Genomic DNA, 22,596 nt, shown 5'->3' with positions numbered 1-22,596 from the left:
TATGTGTCTAAAATAATTTATATCACATCCACTTTATAAAGCCAGTTAAAAAAAAAAACAAAAAACCAAAAACCTACCCTCCATTCCCTTCCCTAAAAGCCTTTTTTGTGCCTGTTTCAGAGCGCTCTGAGGACCTACCCGCCTTTTTTTTTTCTCCCTATAAAGCTTTTGAACATGAGGGCTGAGCCATTTCATATTTTTTAATCTGGTTCTGAAAACCTTTTTGTTTGATCTCTCTTTGAATGTTCTTAATGTGTGGGTAGTGAGGTGCCAACATGAATTGTATCATAAAAATCTCTAAATAGATGGCTATGCTTCTTTAAAGTTTGCCTCCTAAAAAATGAGCAAAACCAAAAATCTCCCTCATTTCATAGCCTCTAGCTTGGCATTTTGATACAGACAACGTTTAAAGGATTAATGTTTTTAGTTGCTGTAGCAGGATACGTTGTCCATGGTTTTCAGTGGCATGTCTTAAGAGTCTTCCCTTATCTTTCCTGCGAGACGTGCTAATACAGGGCCTCTCTGTATAGATTTGCACAGATGGGGGCAGCCCTGCTTGCAAGGGAGCTCGCTGGTCTTGGGCCAAGAGGAGCCCTGTCGGTACCCATTTCCATGTTGCGTAGCATTAACGAGATGGTTAAGACAGCCTAATGGCTTTAAAGATGTCAAACAATGTCCGGGGTAGGTGCTAAACAGTCTTTAAAAAGTATTCATTGAGTGTATTGCCCAGTGAGCTGCAAAAAGATCCGTTTTTATGAATGCCAATGTGTCCTTAAAAGGATTCCAATAACCTTTTATTTATAGGGATGCCGCCTACTGATTTAAGCCTGAAGTGTGAAGCAGCATGCCAGCAGGGCCCAGCCTCGATGCCTACCTCTTAATGTTGTGCGCGCAAGTACTAATTAGGGCTTTTTCCTCCCCAAAATTCCGTAGCTCCTCTGTATTGACCGTATTAATCTCGAGGACTTAAACAGCAACTTTAAAATGCAGTCCTTGTTCACAAGGGCAATAAAGTAGAAGGGAGATCCATGAGAGACTTCAGGTAAGGGTTTGCTTCCTAAGAAATACGTCTGGAACAAATATTCTTTCAACTTGCTCCCCCCACCTCCCCCGATCTCTTTTTCAAGACACCCATCCCGAAATTGCAGTAATCTGGAAGGGCGTCTTTACCTTATAAAGTCAGAAAGCTCAGAACAAGGCAAACAAATTGTAACTGTTTCTATGGGGCAAGCTTATAAAACAGATTTGTGGGAACCCTTACAGTATAAGACAAAAGAGAGAATCTTTTTGTTTTAACACTGAACGTACTTTTTTTTAACTCCTTTTCCCCTATGTTTATAGCTAACTATAAAAGAAATATCTTAATAGCTGTATTTTAAGCAGTTTGCATAATTGAAGGTGGTCAGTTGGGACTGAAAGAGAATTGCTTTGCAGCAAGGTGACTGCTGTATTTTAAACATTCATGTTCTTGTATTTGTTTCCCTGATATTGGTAACTTAATGCTTAAAAAAAGGTATGGATGACGTTTGTCAATAAGGAATGGTAATGGTTCATCTGAAGTTCCTTACTAATTTGCAGAATTACTTTTGGGTTCTTGAAAAATTGCTCGTTATCTTGCATGCAGTTTAATTTCTTGTTGTTTTGGAAGGGGTAAGTCACTGTCGAGTGAACACATAAGGTGGATAAATTGCTGAAGCTTTGGTGCATATAAGTACAAAGGTGGTGTTGAAACATAAACAATAGTTATGTGAATAAATGTGCCAAATGTATGTTCTGTTCCCCTAGATGGAAATACTGTCAATTTTAAATGACGTACCAAGAGTATATTCTTCCCGAAGTGGCAAATTAAATGCTGCTCATTAAATAATTTTTGAAACGCAAAATGAAACGGTACTGCCAGGATTTAGCTGATGCGGCTTTTCTAATGCACGTTAGTAACGCAGGGCAAACATCAACGCTGCAGTCTGCGCCCCTATCTGCCTTTGCAGAGAAGACATCTACTAATTGGCAAAGCTACATCTTTTTTTTCGGATTTGCTTAGTTAAACAGATGGAGCGCGTGCTTTGATCTGTTAGCTATGAATTAATCCTAGTAATATCCAGGGCCCTGAGCTCTGCCTGCACCTCCACCGGTGTCCTCCCAGCGTGGCGGAGGAGAGCAGAGCCTGGCAGGACTGAGCAGAGGACGCCCAACTACTCTGGTGTTCTGCTCCCGCCTCTTTTTGCCCAAAGTAAAGCTTATTTTGGGCATGGAGAGGGAGGAACCGCAGTGGCTTTTCCATAAGACTCTTTGTACCTGGAAGCTTTGGTTCAGCTCGGGTGCATTTGCCCGTCCTGAAGAGCTAGACCGTGTATTTGGCTGGAGGAGGGCTCAGTGCCTAGGCGTGTGTTGGCAGAATATGTAAAGAAGTGCATGTTGTATCTGTAGATGTTTTTTCGATTGTGAAGTCCCTGCCCGTAACGCAAGGGAGCCTGTTGTCTGGACGTGGCCTGCAACTTCACTTCCTACAGCTCATAGGTTTGGGGAGGTGGGTGGCTGTTATTGGACAACCTGAAGTTATGTTCAGTTGTGTTCTGGTTGAAGGTGTATGAAACGCCCGCCTGGCCTCCAGCAAATAGTTCTAAGCCCTGACTTAAAAGGGGAAAAATCACAATCTTTTAACTTGCAGCAGGTCGTGCTTCTAGAATAAGCAAGAGGGGAGGGGGAAAAAAAAATTCCTGGTCTGCATTGGGTCATCTCCTGACAGGAGAACAAATTCCTCCTCTGTTTCCCCCCCCCCCCCCCCCCCGCCGCCCCCCAACCCTACAAGGTTTATTTTACGGGAAGGGAAGCGTCTCAAAAAGCCCTCTAATGTCCCTTGCTAACTACAGCGGTGCTCTCCTGAGATGCTGTAGTAAAGAGTTGATATAAGCACCTTAACGTGCTGGAACACCAGTTCTCGCATCCGAATGGAAGACTGCCTTCAGCAGACAATAGTTTTATTTCGTTAGCTATGGGATCATTCTTGGAGCCCTTTGCAGGGCTGATTGGAGCCTAAATTGCCAAGGACAAACGAAGCTTTAGATTTTGAAATGCTTTTAAACGTTTTAGCTGTTGTTGGTGTTTGTCAGTATTGTATGGTTATTTGTTTGAGTATGTGTAAGAAGTGATTCCACTGACACTGGCAGCTTTTCACTGTATTGAAATAAATGGCACATTTTTTTTCTTTTCTTTTCTTTTTATGTTTAACTGCGGATGTTTGCTTGCTTGTATGCTTGTTTAATATGAATTCAATGCTTGATTAAAAAGCACATCGTCATTGGAAACCTCTTCCAGTGCTTGCTCACTTGCGAATGCTCAATTTTGAATGCTCTTTGGGCAGTGCTGAATGGTCCTGACCTAATCCTGTCTTTTGGGGCATGGATTTAACATGGGGGAAAAAAAACTTAATTTGATCGAGGAGATTCAACCGATCATTTTAACTCGGCATGAATTGTTGAGAATTAGCTTGTGTTCAGCTACAAAAGGGCATGAAATGTGAAAGTTGTCCTGAAATTGTATGGGTAACTAATCATGTAATTTGTAAAGATGATTGATCTCTAAAATAGAGGCTTGGAAAGTTTTGTTATTTTTTCTTTTTTCCTATGTTTTTCCAATCCCATGCATAGCCTTTTTGGCTGGAACGGATGGTATAACACACTGAACTGAAAGTGGAATACGGAAAAGAAACATAAGATTTATAGATGCTGTTATTGGATGTTAGCATTAATTACGTGACGTTTGTCTGTGAAAGCGTTATTCTCTTCAGTCCAGCTATCTGCCCAAGCTACGTGCTAGAGATTTTCAGCTGGGACGCTTTTGCTAGTCTGCATCTTCCCCAGAAACTTCACAAAAAAGCCCTGGGGGATCCTCTTCTATTCCCAGATAGTGTTAAACTGCGACGGGACGAAGGCTTGCAAACCCTTGTTCTCATCCTGGGGTTTGCTCTGGTTTGGCGAGTACTTTAGGGATGGGGGGGAAGCCTGCAGAGGAAGCTTTGAGCCTCTGCTGTTGTAGAGAAGCTGCCCGTGTACTTTATGGGAAGCAGTGAAACACCCAGTGTCTCAGTAAGCCAGAAAAAATCCAAATTGGAGAATCGTGAGGTTTTTAAGTGTCTGTCCTCCCAGTGCTGAGCGCCTGAAAACCTTGTTATGTAAAATGAGCTATTGTAGCAACTCGGCTGCTCGTTTTTGCCCTGTTAAGATCAGCGGGAGCAATTGCCCAATTGCCGTTTCCGTTGGCTGCCTGCCCTGGGCACAGCAGTGACAGTGTCAGGTCCCCTTCCCCGCGTTTCTGCCGGGCTTCTGGCAAGCAGAGGAGATGCTTGTAAAAAAAACATTTACTCTTTGCCCAAAGACAGATGCAGATAAGTCGATGCCTGTCTCTCCCATCCATCTAAACCTTTGTATTTTGGAACACATTTAACCTGATATCTGTCCTTTTTTTTTATTGTTAGTCTGTGGACGCAATCTTGAACTAGTGGAGGGTTATGTTGAGCTATTTGTTGCTGAGTATGAATTTTAAGTGCAGGAAAGAAAACCATAAAACTAATAAACCAGCCTCTGGGACTTTATCATGAAGTACTAGGAGCGAATGAAGTAGGTGGATGCTAATAGCTAGTTTATCATAAACTCTGCTGAAGACAAACAGTGAGCGGAAGAGCCCATGAGTAGCACACGCAGGTGAGACGCTGCTGACCCCACCACCGGGGAGCAGTTGCAGAAAAAACACTTTCTCAACAGGTTTTTCCTCCGCTTTTATGGAAAGCGGGCTATCGTTTATTTGTCTTAGGCATAAATAACTGTTTTTGAGTGAAGCCAACTTTGCTTAGGGATCCAGCTTGATGGGGATGGGAGGTAAAATCTTTTTTTTTTTTTTTTTTTTGAAAATAGTTATTTTGCATGAAATGAATGCCATTAGCACGTCTGCTCTTAGTGATTTACTTAATAAATTCTCAACGGAAGAGCTACTGCAAAGAGTTTTATTTGATCAACAGAGCTGAACTTCTTCCTGAAAACTGTATTTTTGGTGATCAATATGATTTTTTTTGTCTTTTTTTTTTTGTGGTTTCTGAGCCAGATACGGGTAAAATTTTCATCTAAATTATTAGCTGAGCTCATCCCCAATGCGCAGTCACGTAGAACGGTGAGTTCTCTCAAATACCCGCCGGATGAGAGACATCAGCTGCCGAGCGCGTCTCGCCCTCGGAGGCTAAGCGCTAACTCTTGCTGGGATATACATACTTAGGCTTCTTAGCGGCGTTCAGTCGAAGCAACCGCCTGGGTGCTTCAGGCCTTTCTTGCTTTTGCAAGTCTAACTGTTCAACTTGGTATTATGTTTTGCCTGCTTTTTTTATTGTTGGTTAACCAGTTTTCTTTCCTTTATCTTGTATATGATGGGATCTCCGCTAGACAGAGGTAACAGGGGGGGCCAGTTGTGTAGCTGGACCCTCGCGTGGTGGCGTGTGTTGTTGGGTTTTTGTTTTTTTTTTTCTCCTAAAACCGTTCCTAAACTCAGCCTGCTTTGAACGTGCTTCTGTGCTTGCATGATCTGATTTTTATGAAATAACCTCATCCAGACCTCCTCCTTGTATATTAGTTTTCTTCTCGTCTGTGTGTGCGTGCCTCCTCTTGCAATATTCTTAACATGGGTCTCCAGCGTGGAATTTGGTATGCAACTTGTAACAGTTTTATGGATCCTTTTCAGTCTTTGAAGCTTCAGGGGGGTCAAAGGGACTGTGGCTTTTTAGCTTACTTAGGGAGATGAGATGCTAAAATACATGTGGTATGCAAACTTAAAACTTAAAGGTATTAGAGAAATGGGAGAAGAAAGAAAGATGAGAACGATATCGGTCCTGGTTCTCCTAGTAGATTCTGCTAAACACGCTCCTGAAGTGTACGTGTCTGATAACGATGTATTTCTGATAACTTTGGTCATCCTTTGTATTTGCATGAAATTGTTCGTTCTTGGCCGCTACTACAGTAGCGTATAACTAGGGCTAAAATGCCATTAGTGAAACCAAAAAATTTCCTTTTTGCATTCTGTATTAAAAAGCTCTATTTTTTCATAGCACTATACTCTCTCAAAGATCTAAACGATATTAAACGCAATGGACATATAGTTTACCTATCTGTATTTCAGCTAGGCTTAAAACAGCTAGTGCTTAGCATGCAATGCCTTATCCCTGATGTGAGATAGGAATACACTGAGCTTTGCAGACCGTTTCTGAGAGATTTGAAGGCTGGAAAAGGTCCACTGAATGTGAATGGTGATAGTAGGAGTGTGTGTACGTGCGCTGGCTTGATGGTGGTAAGGGTAGAGATAAAGCGCTCTGTTACTGTATTTAATCGATTGTTTTATTTTCTCTTTTTTGGGATGTGGGTCGGATGCATAAATAGAAATTATCCCAGGAGCGAGAGAAGTTTGCTGACGAAGACAGCATATTTTACGCGCTTGGAGAATGTGGACTCATTTCTTTTTCTGACTACATTTTCCTTACTACGGTCCTTTCCAGTAAGTATAGTTTTTTTCTCTGCTGTTACTGCTTTTTAAAACAAATTTTGAAGGCTTACCAGCAATGAGTTTCTTTCTAAGATATTCTACATACATTTCCCTAAAAGGCATTGTTGATTGCTTGAAACTTGAGCTGAATAAATAACTGCTGTTACTTCATCTCTTTCGGTCTTAGCTCCAAATTGTTTGGAAAGATAAGCAGGTTGACTTCTGAAGATTTATTTCTTATTTTAAACTGTGGCAAAATCGTTTATGAACGAGTCAGCTGACCTGCTGTTCAAAAATCTGTTCTCTGGTTATGTCTGGTCCTATTAATTACAGAGCGTTCTTGTGTTTTGGAGAACGTTGCTCTCCAGCTCTTCACCAGCTACAAGACAGTACAAACTCAGTTCTCCAGCTGTATTTTCCCTCGGATAACCTCAGGCTTGTGAATGATGTAATCCTACAAGGAGCAAAGTTGAATACTTTACATTTCAACAAGTATCATTAGATACCTTCTGTCTTTTCACACTGCTGCACTTGTGATATTTATGCGAGCTGCTAATCTGTCCCAGCAAAGACGTCTACTCTTGAAATGCAGGGACTTAAAAGTTTGCTTCGTTGGCAAAAAATAGTGAAACCAAAGCCCGTGGTAATGTCAAGTGACACTTTTAGCCTTTCTTCCCAGGCTACCCAAAGTGATAGCTTTGCTTGCAGAGCTTCTCTGGCCCGTTGGAAGATGCCAGGTCACAAAGAGGAAAGTCCACAGAAATTCCAGTTATTTGTCAGCCCCGCTGAAAAACGTGGGATAAAAGGAACACACTGCTTTCAAAATGAACTGAGACAATTTATTTTTGGTCTTCCAAAGAGGGAAGTCTAAAGAAAATCTCAGCCCTCAAATCAAAAAAAGCTGGTTGTGACACAGTTAACTAAGGAGGCATTAGCGTCTGTTTTGTTCTGTTCAGCGAGTCAGTTGGGTAATTCATTGATCTTTTGAAGCAGCAACAGATGGTTTTTTTTTTTTTTTCCTGTGTTGCATTCTGGAATGGAAACAACCAAAAATGACAGCTCTTCATTTATCAAACACTGTCATTTTGGAGCATCCGTTACATGGGAGAAGCAACATTCAAGGTCTGGCTTGTTGTCACACCGACGTGGGGGGAAGAGACCTGTGTGTGACCTCAATGTCATGGAAAAAACCACTGCTAAATAACGCTCGTTTGAGCCAAGGACTTTGTTTTATGATTTTAATCTGCTTCATTCTTCATGATGTCTCAGAACAGACTCTTTTTTTGCCATTCTCATCTTAATTTCAGCATAGTCCTAGACTAATATATCTAAGGTATTTCCACTTCTATAGCAAGGACTTTTAATTTGAGTCTCTCACAGATGGCAAGCTCGCAAACCTCTCAGATTGCATTACTGACTGTGGTTTAGCACACGGTCGTGCCCTTGGCGTTATGGCTGTGCTGTTCTTGAACAACCTGCTAATCAAATACACGGGAAGCAAAATGAATTTAATGGGCTTTCTCAGAGAGCAGAAATAATTCTTCCTGTTGTGGTTTAATTTCTTTGCCTTAAGAATAAAACAAACCCGACTGCCTTGTCATAGAGTAGCAGCAAATCTTCTTCTGAGTGTTCAGCGGGAGCGAAGGGTTTTCCTCTTTTGTTCTTGGGCTTTTAAATGTCTTTACAATTTATGGGGAATCAAGCTAACAAGAGGAGACAGAGTGGGTGGCATGCGTTTTGAGGAACGATGTGAAGGGCAGGCAAGGTAGAAGCTTTCCAAAAAAATAGCGTTCCAGATTTTTTAGGCTGCCTTTTAGGTATGTTTTTGGAGTTTGTCGTAATTTGAATGCCTAGAGAAGATAGAGAAAGGTCTCTAGAGCTACTATCAAACAGCAGTTCCCCAGAGGAAGAGTTTTGTTTTTATTTTTAAAGCATTTGCCTTCTTTTAATGAAACTTCCAAACAAATCCTGCCCTGTGGCAAGAGAGAAAATTCACTGTTATGCCACACTGTCTCTTCCTCTCTTTACTAGTGTATGCTGCCTTGCAGGAGTCCAGTAGTACTTGCTTTTTCTCCAGGAAATAAATAAAGTAGAATGACCAAAGTGCATCTTAAAAACCTGACAGTTCAATATCCTTTTTTTTTTTTTTTTGCGGTGTTGTTTAGATAACTCAGCCATTAAGAATGTGTGGGCACAAGAGGGAACTGTAGATTACATCAAATGGTTGAAAACCACTAAATATTGAAAAAAGGAAGATCACGTACTGAGCAGTAGAGCATGATAAGGAGAACGGGAGAGAGAGGTCTAGTGCGTGGGGTGGGAGGGAGGCAGAAGAGGCTGCTCCCGCTGCGCCCTGAATCGGCAGGATGAGATCGAGCACGTTCCTGTCTGGTTTATTGAGCCCAACACTGATTAAGGGTGATCCCCTCTGAAAACAGGGAGAAATCAAAGCGCTGATCAAATGCACACGGAGCCTCGTGTTATTGGGCTCCTCAGGAAGGCTACGTCGAGCAAGTCTGCCGAGATGGCTGGTGCCCCGTCCTGCGCTGCCTTTGTCGTCTCCTTGGCCCTATCAAAAATGCCGTGGGGCTGGGATTTAGGGAGCTTTCCTACTGCGTGGCATTTAGCTTCTCTTTAACTTCGGTTGAAGCTCGTTTCTGTTATTGCCTGTGAAGCGTGCAGTGCGTGTTGGCCACCGGGGAGGTAAAAAGGAGAGAGGGCTGAGGCACAACTCATCTGTCTTACTGGCAGAGAGCCGTTTGCATATCGTGCGGAAAATGAAGTCTGTCACCATCTTTTATTTGCAAGTAGTTTCTCGCTCCAGCACTGTCTGTTCCCACAGTTTGCTGTGTTTCTGTGAAAATGTATATTTAAAAAAAAAAAAAGGCTAATAAAATAGCATTTAACCGCTTCAGAAAGTCAGCCTTCTATTAAAGGCAATTACAGCTGCGCTGTGTGTGTTGCTTCAGCTGCTTGCTGGAGTGGAGATTTTTAAATCCTACCAGCAAAGCTGAAATTTTGGGGTGAAAGTAGAAAGAGGAGCAAGATATGGGGTAAGCAAAATGTAGATGGGATTTCAGCTAGGTCTTTAAAAGGTCACAGGAAAGCAATGGGAGAGCGAAGACACCACTTCCCTGACTGCGGAGGTGATTGCTTTTGCACACGCAGATCTTGTTGAGCAGTTGGAGGAAGGGGAGAAAGAGCTTTTCAATCACCAACAACTGCAATTTTGGAGCAAATGCCTGTTTTCCAGGCATGCTAATGCCTACTTGATTATCAGGTACTGAAAGGGGACGTTAAAAGACTAAGTCGGTGGCGTTCCCATAATTGGACTGTAACTGGGTCTGAATTCCCCCCTCCTGGAAGGAGGGTGAAACAGCATCGGCTCCAGCCGAAGGAACGCTCCTCTTGCTAGCCTTGCCAGGGCTCTTGCAGCTGACCTGCAGCTCCTTCTCTTCCCGGCAGCTGTGCAGAGTGGGTGCGCTGGGCACCCGTGTTTGTTTTTTATTGCCCAGGTTGGTGTCCCTGACTGGCACCTGAATTCCTGGTGCTGTTGCAGGTAATCCCCTGAGAGCCCTCTCACCTAGAATAGATCTGCTTTTTTGTTGTTGTTGTTTTTTTTCCTCTTTTTTCTCTCCTGTTTAGAAAATAAATCACAAACCATTTAGCCCTGGGAATGATTTTCTGATGGGTATCTGCAATGGAAGTGGTTCTGTTTTCTTCTGCTCTGCTAAGAAGGACCAGGAGACAGAGCTATCTGTGGTCTGTGTTTTCTGCAGTAGTTCTGAATATATATTGCTCGCTGACGCTACAGCCTCCTACCCTGCTATAAGTGAGATGTATTATCCTACTGCTGTTTTAATCTTGCAAAGTGACACTAAATGCCGTATTGCTCATTTCTGGAAGAAAATGAAATAAGGCTGCCTTGAGGTTGCAGGAATATTTTTGTTTATGGTCCTGTTACGTGCAATATTTAATGCTTCAGAATAATGGTAAAATTAAAACAGTAAGACCCTCATTTTACCTACATGCCTATATGCAGGTCCCTCATCCATGCCATATGATGCAAGGATATCTTCAATACAGCAGCCACAGGCTGCTCTGATTTTGGTAGCTGGATACAGTGGCTTACGTGAGGTTGGCTGGTCCAAACGTCGCACTGAAACAGTGCTCAGATTTGTAGCCCGAGCAGTCGCCTCCACATATCTGCCCACCTTGAGAGGGAGTCGTTATTGCCGTTCACCAAAACGCAGCGCTGCCGTGGCAGCGTGTATCACGCTGGGGTGAATCCCCCCTTTTTCAGGGCGATTCCTCCTCCGGTGGTGTCGGTGGGAGGCTTTCCCAAATGCACCTTCAGCAGTGCAGGCCCCTGGCCAGAAGCTGCTCTGCCCGTTCCCATCGGCTTACTGCTGCAATGGGGATAGGATCCCCTGGATTTGTCAGCTTCACTTCGGTTCCTCTGGCCTCCGCATGCCTATAGGTGCTCATTGTGCCAGGCTTTGTGGTTAGGAGCATGTTCCAGTGCAAAAAATTAAACATGAAGCCGACATAACAAACAATTCTGGCCAAAATTTTGCACCTGGGTACCTTTCTATCAGCCTAGCTGCTGCTATGTGGGATTCCCAAGAAGTCTCCAACATTGGAGAGATCCTCTCCCAAGGGTCATCCTAATTACTGACGGTGAGCCTGGCCCCTTCGGCTCAGACCAAAGGGCTCTAGCTCCGTGTCCCAGGTCTGTCACAGCCAGTAGCAATGCTGAAGGGCACAGGTGTGGAAGAGAAGACAGGTCTGACAATTGGCAGTTTGGGGCCTGGGAAGGGCTACTTGTCTTCAGTATTATATCTCCAGCCGGTATTCAGCTGGCTCTTTCTCCCCAGCCTAGAAGTGATTAGCAGTCGTTCATTAGCTTTCCTGATTTTGCAGTGTTCTTAAAACTTGATTGAAGGATCAAATCTCAATGTTATAATACCTGCTAAGCAGTTACCTCACAGTTATGTCTGCATATGCTCCAATAAACTTAGTCTTTAGCATAGGACAAGATCACACATAGCGTCTTTAGGAGGTTTTTCATGTACGTGGACGAACTGCTGTTGGATTTTGTAGATGTGGCTAGCAATGTACTTGTGATTATTTCTATAGATTAGGAAATGGAATAATTTTGTCATTCACAGCAATATCTGAGAACCTGGTGAGGTTTGGGATGCTCTCTTTCCCCAGGGACTGCACAGAGAATCCAGGCTGCTAATGATCTTGGTCTAAGTTGCCGTTTGCACACCTCGTTTTCAGATTCTTATTTGGGAGAAGCATTTAAAGAGGGAATCTTTGTCACCTGCAGGTCATGTCGTAACTGAAGAAAAGTTGATGAAAGACAAGTGCTGTACTAAGTCCTGTCAGATCCTCTCAGATCTCAGAAACTGAGACATGCGTGTCATTGACATTACAACCGAAGTGCAACTTTTTAAATCAAAATTATATACTCTTTGGTTCACAAGCTAACAAGCAAAACAGAAAAGTGAAGCAGCAATAAAAATTGTTTTTTTCTTTAATGCAATTTTTTAAAGTTAAGGAACATTAAAAGTGGGGTCATCTGGGACATCAGTGCCAGGAAGAGCACCCCGCGTGCTTGGAATGAGTTTATGTGGAGGTAGCACATTCTCATGGTGCAACTTTCTGAAGGGTGGGTCATGGTGTGCGTTCCCTGCTGCAGAACCTTCAGCTCTGTCTTACGAATGTATCTATCTGATCTGTGCATTTCTGCACAACGAGGCAGTATATTTACGATTTTATCTATCTGCCAACTGTACTAGTTAACCACTTCTGTGCTTTCTGCTGGACACCTCTCACAGTCTACTCAACCTTGTGTTTTAAGAAGCTTTTGTGTCTATATGTGCCAGTATAAGAAAGCTGGGAACGTGGGAGTGTGCAGCTGTACAGCTTTGGAGCTTGGCTTCTCAGTAATGTCAGACCAGCACAACTAATACTTGTTTGCAGTTTCACATCAGAGTATTACTTGCACTCTTCACAAGAGGTGATGTGTGTCTAGACCATGAGGTTCCCAAGTCGCTGTGAATGCAACGCGCTTCCTCTTCATAGCGGAGTTTACCCTGCGATGCGTTGGCAGATGATGACTCTGCCCAGCTATTCCTTGACTGCTTAGTTATTTTGCTCATCTAGAGGCTATGTGAGGCCCTGGTGCTTACAACGTTCATAGCGCAAGTGCCTGGTGCAGCAGGTGGTGGCTCAGCACCCTTTGGTTCACAGCAGGCTCAGGGTAACCCAGTTCTAATTTTTGCTCGAGGTCAGCATGTCTCTCTTGAGTGGCTTGCTTTCTGTGCATCCGCCAGGACAGTTATAGTCTGAGTCCTTTCTCTGGTCTGCTGACGTGATTAAGATGACATTATGCCAAGGATGTTGCTTTTTTTTTTTTTCCTTTCCCTTGAAAAATCCATTTGAGGAGGTACCTCACTTTATGCTCTGGGTAATTTATTTCTAGGCAGGGATTGCAGTGATGTTCCCTGCCCGTTTCTCTCCAAAGGTCATCTGGATAAGCTTCACGAGAACATGTGGGATACCTAATAGCTTTAATGGGCCCTTCCGAGAAGGTTTGTACAGGGCTGAGGGCGGTGATGACGTAAATTCATAGCAAACTCGTAAGAGAAGCAGTTAGGGACGAGGGTTTGTGGGAGACAGAGAGCAGTGCAGGTGTGTTTGGCTTCTGCTTTAGGATCTTCTGCCAGGTAGTGTTTTTTTTTTTTTTTTTTTCCCCCTAAGTCAGTTTGCTTGTGAGGATACCTTTTGATGGAGGGGCAGGTGCAGACTGATTTCTGCTGGTTTGTAAATGTGTTTTGAGTGGAGATGGCTTGTTTTTCCTCAAACACACTTTTCCTTCTGCACAGGTGTTTTGCTGTCCCTTCTCGTTTTACCGGTTTTAAGAAAGTTGGGAGCGTAAAGGTCGAGCATGGCAGCACGTGCCCCCGGGTCCTCTGGGCACGTTGATGGGCGCCGCATTCGGGCGCGGGAACCACCAGCACAGATTCAGACTGAAGAGCTAACTAACTTCACTTTTGGTCTAGGTGCTTTAGGATTTTTATTATTATTATTTTTCCTTTGCCTTATGGCAGGTTCCTTATCAGCCACCTCCTCCATCTGCCTGTGTGTGCAGAGGTGCGCGAGTGAGCCAGGCGTGACCATTTAGCTAACGCAATGCACCTCTTGCTGGTGGGAAATAGCGTTTTTGGCATCCTGTGGGTTTGTTATAAGTACTATTATTACCCGATTCCCAGAGCAGCTGTTGTAATGACAAGTTGAGAGCAGTGAAATGCTCTGGGAACATCTCTCAGTTTAGATCGTATGATTAGCGGCTATCCTTTGCCCTTAAATTTTGTACAAAGGGCACACGTGTCCAGATAAGCACGGGGAAAATGTCTTTTAATTGTGATGAGGTGTTTCTTTGCTTTGAATATGAGAGAAGAATATTGCATGGCATGAAGCACGTTGCAATCGAGCTGCTTGCGTGGCTTAGCTAACCGGGGCTCTTGGAGGAAGCTCATCTGCTTTGCTGCTTCTTCCTACCCCAAACATATGCTAGTTAACGAAGGAGGTTACACTTCTACCCCACGTGAAATACCTCCTTAGCGCTCAGTAAAAGCAATGTTATAGTCTTAATTTTTAACTGGAATTTGAAAACTAAAAAAATCAAATGAAATGCCAAATTTCTCTGGATTTTAAAGCTTAGATTTCTATTTCAGGGGGTTTGTAGACTTTGTTTTTGGAAGATGGGTTTTTATTATTTCAGTCAGAGGTAATTAAGATTCTTCTTTAGGATAAGAAATAACCCCTTAGCTGTTTAAAGATAACTTACCTGCAGGACTGAGATTGTGGTTCAGTATCCATGCTGCCGACTTGATTATTTGCTAGTTATTTTACTTTTCTCAGTTGACTAATGTTTATAAAATTAAGACCTAGTTGAGTTGTTAGGACTTGGATTCCTGTTGTGGAATAGTGGAATAATTCAAAAGGAAAATAACTGGAACATGAGGATGTTTAAATTTTGCCCACGTTTTTTGGAGCTGGGGCTCAGACGCATCTATGTTCTGTGGATAGTCGCTTCCCTAGGAGGTTATTACTTCATTCTCCAAAAATGTTCCAACTTTTGGAGATCCCTTATGTGTGAGTGCATATTCTGTTTTTTTTCCCGTTATCAGTGCAATCACTTATAATGCACTAGATACCGTTGTTGGCTCCCAGCTGCAGTCTTGCAAGAGGGAGCTTTCCTGTGACCCTTGGTTCTTTCCTGCAGCCAAAGCTGTTCTGATTCAAACTTGTCAAGAATAAAGATTTCTTGGCCCGGATACCACTGTGCTGAGTCAGGGAGATAATCACCATGCTGATTCGTGTGGTTTAAGGGAGGGGGAAAAAAAATCTTTATTAATCTTTGTCTGGAGAGGGAAAGGTAAGCCTCCTTTAATGTTGTAGACTGAAAAAAGGCAAAGGAAAAATGTTGTTACGGCTGTGTGGCTTGAGCATCCATCTCTTTAGCTCTCTCTGGATGCAGTTTTCTCTCTATTTTAGCTGTGTTACTTTTGATGATAATCTATCTGTCTATATATATGGCTCAGGTGGCCTTTGTACATATATTTTCTTAACTTTGGGGTAAGTGGAGAAGAAGCAGTCATTCGGTGGTTAATGAAGCAGTCAATAGGTGGTCCGAATGACTTATCTTTCTTAAAGTAACTCCCCCACTGAAATCTCGATCCTTCCTCCCCTGCCCACGCTTTAGTTGTTCGTGGAGTTATTGGGCTTCGAGGTGGATATTGAAGTCTTGAGCTGCTTTGTGCTTAATTTTCCATCCCATGGGCTGATGACGTGCAGTCTGTAATAACGCTCCCCGTTTGTGTGTCTGCGGGAAAGCATGGGGATGAATTCACGCAGATGTACCCACCGCTTCAACAAGTTTGTGGCCTTGCTGTCTGCTCCTATCTGGTTTCTCTCCTGTTAGAATAAAAGGGCTGAGGAGTCTTTATCTCTGTCTGTCTTATGTTCTTCATTCCTTTAGCCTTTGTGGGGAGCGCTCTTCTGAAAGAAAAGGCCTATGGTACTCTTTCTAGCACAGTGTTTTCGGTTATTTCTTCTTCACTGTAAATATATTAATTATTGAATAAATACAAATGGCCTGGATCGACTTTTAGTTTGATCTGGTCAAGTCCAAGAGCTAAGTGCAAATGTATGTTCACAGTAGCCTTCCTAAAATGTAGTGCATCTGACTGAGAAAGCTGCTGTACAGGTACTGATTTTGTGACAATAACCCTGTACTGCGTGAATTGCGGTAGGAGTCAGAGAAGTGTGTTGAGAGTGACTCCCTTAAGTGTGGAGCACGGGTGTCTGGTGCAAGAGCGAGGAAGAAAAGATCCAATGAGCTGAAAAATAGTAGAACGTGACATCTCTCATCAGTGAGCATTCATCGTCTTTCCGAAGATGTTGCTTCTGGTGGTAGTAAATGGCAATAAAGAGCAATTGAGTGCTGCCAATTGGTCCGTTGAATAATTCAAAATAGTTTAAAAATGATGTAATTGGCTTAAAGATGCCTAATCAATCCATCTAATTGCTTCGAGATTCCTTGGGGCTTTCTCCTGATGGATTGAGTGGGTTTTCTGATGCGGTTGGTGCTGCCGTTTGTCGTCCGTTTGTCTGCGGAAGGTCGGTCGGCTTTGTAACGTTATGGCTTGGGGCTTTTGGTTTCCTTGCTGCGTCTCTGTTTCAGTGGGGCTTTTATTCGAGCCGCTGATGCAAGGCGGCGGCGCATTGCCCTTTGCACTGACGTCTAGGTTAGTTGAAAAAGTAATGCAGTATGGAGACCTGATGGATTTGTGGAGCCGTTTCCGAATCCGCAAGTGACCCTGAGCTGGTCTGGAGGCGAGTGCCGCTACGCGAGCGGAAGACGGCGGGGGGGCTAACGGCCCTGCTTCGAAGCAGGGAGTAAACGTCTCCTGCGTTAGGGTTGGTGTGTGGTCCCGTGCCGTTTTTTCTTTCGCACTAATGGTTTGGAGAAATGGGTGGAGAGTATATCAATATATACTCTTGAGTGCTTGAAAAGACCAGAAATAATGTTAGGGGGGGGAAAAAAAAAAAAAGCCGCAATCACCGTGACTCTCGCAGGCAGAACTCTTCGTTTTAATCTTGCAAGCCGCGTCCCCCTCCGGGGCTTCGCTGAACGCCTCTGCAAAACGTCCCTTCAGAAAAGGGGTGAGGAAGGAGATGGCCTCTGCGAGGGGCCGGTTCGGTTCCTTGCCTGCTGTTCGCCCCGTGTGTGCCTGAACGGGGCATGGCACTCGCTTTTGCCTAGAGAAGAAGCGAAACCAGTGTTTGACCGATTTTTCCAGTCTCAGAATATACGCCAGGAGAGAGCGATGGAGGAGAAAATAAGATGTGGAAATTACTCTTTTTTTTCTAGCCCTTGCTAACTGGATGACAATTTTCTGTATTGCCCTGTTTCCTCGTAGAGGAACTGAGCTCTTCCAATGCAGCGCTAGAGTTTGGGGCTAAATACAGCGAAATTGCTCCCAGGCTTTCATGCGCTGCTCGCCGTTGAAGCGAATGAAGTAGCCTGCGTTATTTCAGCGTTAGGAGGGTGGCTGGCAGGCGTTTACTGTTGTTGCTCCCCAAGGAAATGGGGAAGTACCACTGGAAATGATGGGCAGATATGAAGAGCAACATCACCGGTAAATTAGAGCGTGTTTTGGTAGAGGTGCGGACTTCTGCTGCGGAGGTGGGTGGCTTTCACCCGAAGGGAGGATAACGCGCGACGTGCTGGTGGTGACTGCCATGGTTGTCTACTTTATGCACCCCTTGGTTCTGACACTTGGGATTTAAAGCCTGAGTAAGTGGCGTGTTACGTGAGGAAATTGGAAATCCAGACGTTATAACTGCAGGACTGTATGTGCTGGGTAAGGCACAAAGTTATTCAAGAAGTGACCTCATTAACAGGCTTGCTGAATCTTTTAGCAATAAAGTGCTGCGGTTTATTATAGTGAGGGGAAAAGACAATCTTAAGAAAAAGTCTCCTGGCCCTAAATTGAAGCTGGAACTGATGTACGACATCCAGCTCCGTTAGTTCCACGTTAGTTAATTTTTGTTGGAGTGGCTCCTCTTTGGTCCTTCCCCTCCCAGGTCCCAGCGATGGCGGCACCCAGGCTCGCCAGATGGTGAACGTGAATTGCGCGTGGGTTCGATTGAAACGAATCACGGGGCTTTTTTGATGGAAACGAGTGTGTTACCCTCTGCTGCTGAAGTGTCTGCAGAGGGACTCCTTGCAGGAAAATAGTGTCTTCACATTGCTTTTAAACCATTGCAGCTTCTAAGAGTCGATTAAGGTGTCTGGGGCAGATGGGGTTTGGTGGGTATGGGTGAGGGGCGTTACTGAAACGGCTGCTCAACTGCCACCCCAGGGATTTCTCTCCCCAAGACTGTGGGCCCATTGCAATTTAAGAAATGCTTAAAAAAAAATCACAGTAAAAGGGCAACTGGAGATAATTTACAAGCTCTTTTGGATGATCAAGTCTTTTGAGCAAGAAGAGTATCATCTCATTTCCCTGCCTTAACACAGAACAGAGGCTGCAGAAATTTGTATTACTTTTTGACCGTCTGTGAGAAATATTACAAGCTGATTGAACCAGATGAGGCTAACAGGGGTTGAACCTCACCAGGGATCCATGTATTGCTCTGAGAGTTTGGGAGGGGAAAAGAGCTGTCTTCAGGTCGAAAAAGGGCTGAGTTTTAAATGGTCGTTTAAGATAATGATCTGAGCAGTAATTACAGCCTGGAGGATTCCCTCAATCTCAGTAAACAGCAAAGTTGCATGAAGTTGCATGTAGCTGGCTTGTATTTGAAAGCAGCAGAGTAATAAGAATTCTATTCTATTAGCTTAATTTGGAAAAATTACAGCACCATGTTCTAGCTTTAAATGTTGATAACAGCAGAGTGTGAAACGGTCATGTGGGCTGCATGAGGAAGAGCCGTTGTTTTGCTGGAACTGCTGGCTGTGAAGCAAATGCCTCAGCATGGTGTAATCACACGGTTCTGGCTAACCCGACCATAATGCAACATAAACGCAATGGAAAATGAGGTACCGCACCGTCTCGCATATGTTTCCGCTGGTGATCCCTGACTCATGTCTTGCCTCTAGTTCATAACTGGACCGAGACAGGGTTTGTTCGTGATTTGTTTAAATTTGCACAGCAAGACGAGACCCAATTCTGGAACAGAATTACCGAATTTGCGGTTGTGCTCCTCACCCAGCAGCCGTGCCGGAAGGCACGAAGGATGCTCTGCAGAGACCCGAGGGCTCTCGCCTAGCCCAGCCTGTGTCATACCGTGTGGAGCATTGTCATTAGAAACATCAGATGGTGACTTGCATTCATTTTTGTGGGACTGTTGCTTTTTAAGCTGTTAATAAACAAAACGTATTCCATTTACGTTTTCTCCTTCCCAACTTTCTTGTCTAGACGTCTGCTAGAAGGAGAACTATGGAGCTTGTAACTAGTAGCAGCTGAGAGTTGCGCTTCCAAGGAGAAGAAAAACACCGATTCCGTGAAGCGCGGGATGGCTCTTAAGCAAAATAGAAAACAATTGCATTTTCTGATCAAAATCGCAAGAATTATCAAAAATTGCTTTTGGACAGAGTCATTGTGAACTTGTTATCCAACTTGTGCCTTATCTATTGAGCTTGTATGGTTTTGTTTTGTTTTTTTTTTTTACTGGATGTTGTTTTTCTACTGTGATGATTTTGTCCTTTTTTTTTTTTTTTTAATGCAGCTCCCCAGAGGAATTTTGAAATCGCCTTTAAGATGTTTGATCTGAATGGTGATGGTGAAGTGGACATGGAAGAGTTTGAGCAGGCAAGTTGAATGACGGATTGACCTCTTAAAACCACAGCATCTCGGTCATAACTGAGGCACTCCTGTGATGTTACTGTCACTGATATTTGTGGTTGCTGCTGGTTTATGATTTTTCCTTCTATGCTCTACTGTGCCTCAGTGCCTACTTTTTTTTTTTAACTGAATATTTCAACATGTAACTTCTCGTTTGACCAGGAGAACTGTAAGTATAAACTCCAGTTCCCTGTGACTTTGTCACAGATGTGTCTTTACAAGGTGTCACCTCCAAAGCACGTAAAGAAAATTTTTCTCTCTACCAGTATCAGAGGATTTTGACCCTCCTGTCATCCACAGCTTTTACTGTGCGTGTTATTTTTGTCATTAGAGTATAACCAGGCCTATTCTGCCTGGCAGAAGAATTTATCCATTTATTTCAATGTAGTCAAAAAGCATGTATGTATTGAGAGCGTATTTTCATCAGTTGCTTCCCGGGCTTCTTACAATGCTTTGCCACCAGTGACTTTGACTGATGCAAGGCTTTTGAAAAATAAACATCTCTTAGCCCACATATTTGACACGAGTGAGGAGCTCCTGCAAGCTAGGATTCATGACAGCATTAGGATGAGGATGGATTGAAGACTTGAGCTGTCGCTAGGGAAAGAGCCTACCTCTGCTGGCCATCCCCAGGCACCCAGGCAGAAGCGTGGTGTTTTCCTGTATTGTAATTTAGGTAGAAAACAGCCTTAAGCAACTTAAGAAGTTGCCAAGTACTAGGAAAACTCCATACTTGTGCTACTTGTGGAAGAAAACGTAAACGCGTTTGCAAAGAGGTAACTTGCTATTTGGATGGGAAAGGGCTGAGCGAGGCACAGGAAAGGAGAGGAAAGGGAAGGGTGAGCTATTTGCTGTTCATCTGTTACTGCTAATTTCTATCGATGTGAAACAATGTCTTTTGTCTGCAATTTACTTGGCTGTTTTTCAAATGGATTTCATTTAGCTTCAAAACAATGCAGTTGAAGTAAAATATATTCAAAAGCATAATTAGCGTGTCAAGCTGTGATGTGACCTCAAGTATTTTCCAACCCCGCTACTCTAATATGAAGAGTCCCCAGAAAATACACCAGTGGTCTACCTAAAATTTGGGGGGCCCCTGATGCTTTTTGGAGGAGCCCAGGGTATCTCAGAGCAGTGTTTAATGGGCACGTGGAAGCCGTTGCTTCTGTGCAAAGGCAGTGAGAGGCTGGTCAGAAAAATAACTGGCTCCCGCAGTTTTTATGCTGGAGGAAGAGCTGTCTCCTGATACCTGAGCACATAGCAGCTCTCGATGATCCAGTTATGATTTCTTCCTCGTAGGTTGATTGAATGACTCTTCACTTCAGGGGCACCTGTAAGAGGTCGTGCTTGGGGCATGTGCTGTAAATAGGAAGAACGGATGGCAAAGCGGGTGTGTTTGAATTTATTTCCCCTGCTCCCAGTCTTCTGTTGTTGTCCTTAAATTATTACCTGTGGGTTTGCTCCTGTTTATACTGGTTTGCTCCAGAGCTGTGTAATGTAGTTGGTAAACTGTGTGCTTGTAGGTGCAAACTTTGGACCATGAGGAGCCTAGAGTATGTTTACTTCCAACATGATATTACTTGTAATATAAACCTGTGAATTTATTCCTTGTCCTCCAAGCGCAAATCTGAATACAGAGTTTTGTCCAAGTTATTGTGCTGTTTGACGCTACCTCCCTAAAAAGCGCTGATTTAGCATTGGAAAAATTGGGTATCCTGTTTCCCCAGGTCAAGAATACTGTTCTTCCTCCATTTGCTTAATACGTAAACGTAAAGCTCCACCACAGCCACCTGATAATATTTAACAATTCCAAACGTGTTTTTACAGTAGTTACTATGTTCTACAAGTGAAATCAATTATGTAGATAAATGAATTTAAGAAAAATAGAAAATGGTTAATTGTCTACTAAAAATGCAGCGAAGCCAAGGTCTTAATGCAGGTGTCGTGTTTCGCTTTCTTATCTACATAGGTAAAGTAAGAAAACATTTTTGAGGATGAATGTTTTGAAAGTGCTCTGAAGATGGAAGAAGATGCAAAATTGAATTACGTAATCCCAAATCATCTGATAGGCAAAGGGAAGTTGTTATATGTGTGTTAAGTCATACAAATCCTTAGGAGGAAGAACGTTTTTGTTAAGCTTGTTACATGTGTCACTGTGAATATAAAAGTATAAAGTTACTGTTTAGCATCAGCAATATTTTGGTGAACACTAATTTAAAAAAAAAAACGTAGAACCTGAGCTTTCCAGTCAGAAGATGAAGAAGCTGTTTTGGAAAGTGAGAAGAAACCAGCCATATCGAAGTAAGAAGACCCATTTGGGAACACAAGCATCTTGTCTCAAGTGAATGGTCAAAGCAAATTGCTACCATCTGCTCTTTGCAGATACCAGCATTACTGATTGGAGGCACTTTGCAAACAGAATTAAAGCAAATGCATAGCTTCAGTGGGAGGCAGTATGTATATTTTTTGTGTGTATAAACGCACACAGACACACAATCATTTATATATTAAATAATTTTTACACTGCTTTATGGAAATGCCCCAGTAAGAGAATGAAGAATGGCAGGATTTGAAGATCTCCCCCCTAAACGTCTTATCTGGCAGGGACAGCTAGAACTGGCCGTTTCTGGGGAAATATGCTCCTAAAAGAGGTGGCTTTAATTTAGAAAAGCAACATAATTTGGAGGGAGCATGGAAAGAAAAAGAAGGAAAGGAGGCTTGGCACGTGCTCTTCTCTAGAAGAATCATACAGTCTCTGCTGGCTGGAAGCTCATGGGGATGAGCTCCCTGCTCCATTTCAACACGTTTTCTTTGGAGAGAGCCAACAACAGGTCTCTCTTGTCTCCCTAAGGTAGGGAGAAACTTTAAAGGGATTCATCATCAAGAAAGGAAATTACTTGCAGTAATTCCGCTAATATGCAGGTAAATCAGAGGCTTAATTACCTGGTAAGAAAATACTGGGTTTCTTGTGCCGAGACTGAAGAGTCTCGGGTGTTTTTCTTGATGCTTATAATCACAGTACAGCTCTAAATAGTTTGCCTCCATTGGTATCAGCTTTAATTTTTCATCCTCCAGCATGTTATCCATGAGTTACTAGCTTACTGCTCTATTTTTAATTAAAAAATGTTGGATGAAAAACAGTTAACTTGCG

General features: G+C 43.2%; 1 protein-coding gene across 6 annotated transcripts in view; it reads left to right on the top strand.

Annotated features, from left to right (window-relative positions):
* MICU1 (mitochondrial calcium uptake 1) overlaps window positions 1-22,596 on the top strand; it is a 123,458-nt gene that overhangs the window by 66,974 nt on the left and 33,888 nt on the right. For 3 of the 6 annotated variants that reach the window (XM_068950999.1, XM_068951000.1, XM_068951003.1), the window contains 3 exons: window positions 5,098-5,163; window positions 6,417-6,531; window positions 19,330-19,412. In XM_068950999.1, the coding sequence (XP_068807100.1) occupies window positions 5,098-5,163; window positions 6,417-6,531; window positions 19,330-19,412 (264 nt within the window). The remainder of the gene's footprint in view (window positions 1-5,097; window positions 5,164-6,416; window positions 6,532-19,329; window positions 19,413-22,596) is intronic. The other 3 variants (XM_068951001.1, XM_068951002.1, XM_068951005.1) reach the window with 1 other exon arrangement.

This window comes from Struthio camelus, chromosome 7 (assembly GCF_040807025.1).
Source record: "Struthio camelus isolate bStrCam1 chromosome 7, bStrCam1.hap1, whole genome shotgun sequence".
NCBI lineage: Eukaryota > Metazoa > Chordata > Aves > Struthioniformes > Struthionidae > Struthio > Struthio camelus.
The sequence above is the reverse complement of the archived record's forward strand: the minus strand, read 5'-3'. Positions and strand labels throughout refer to the sequence as shown.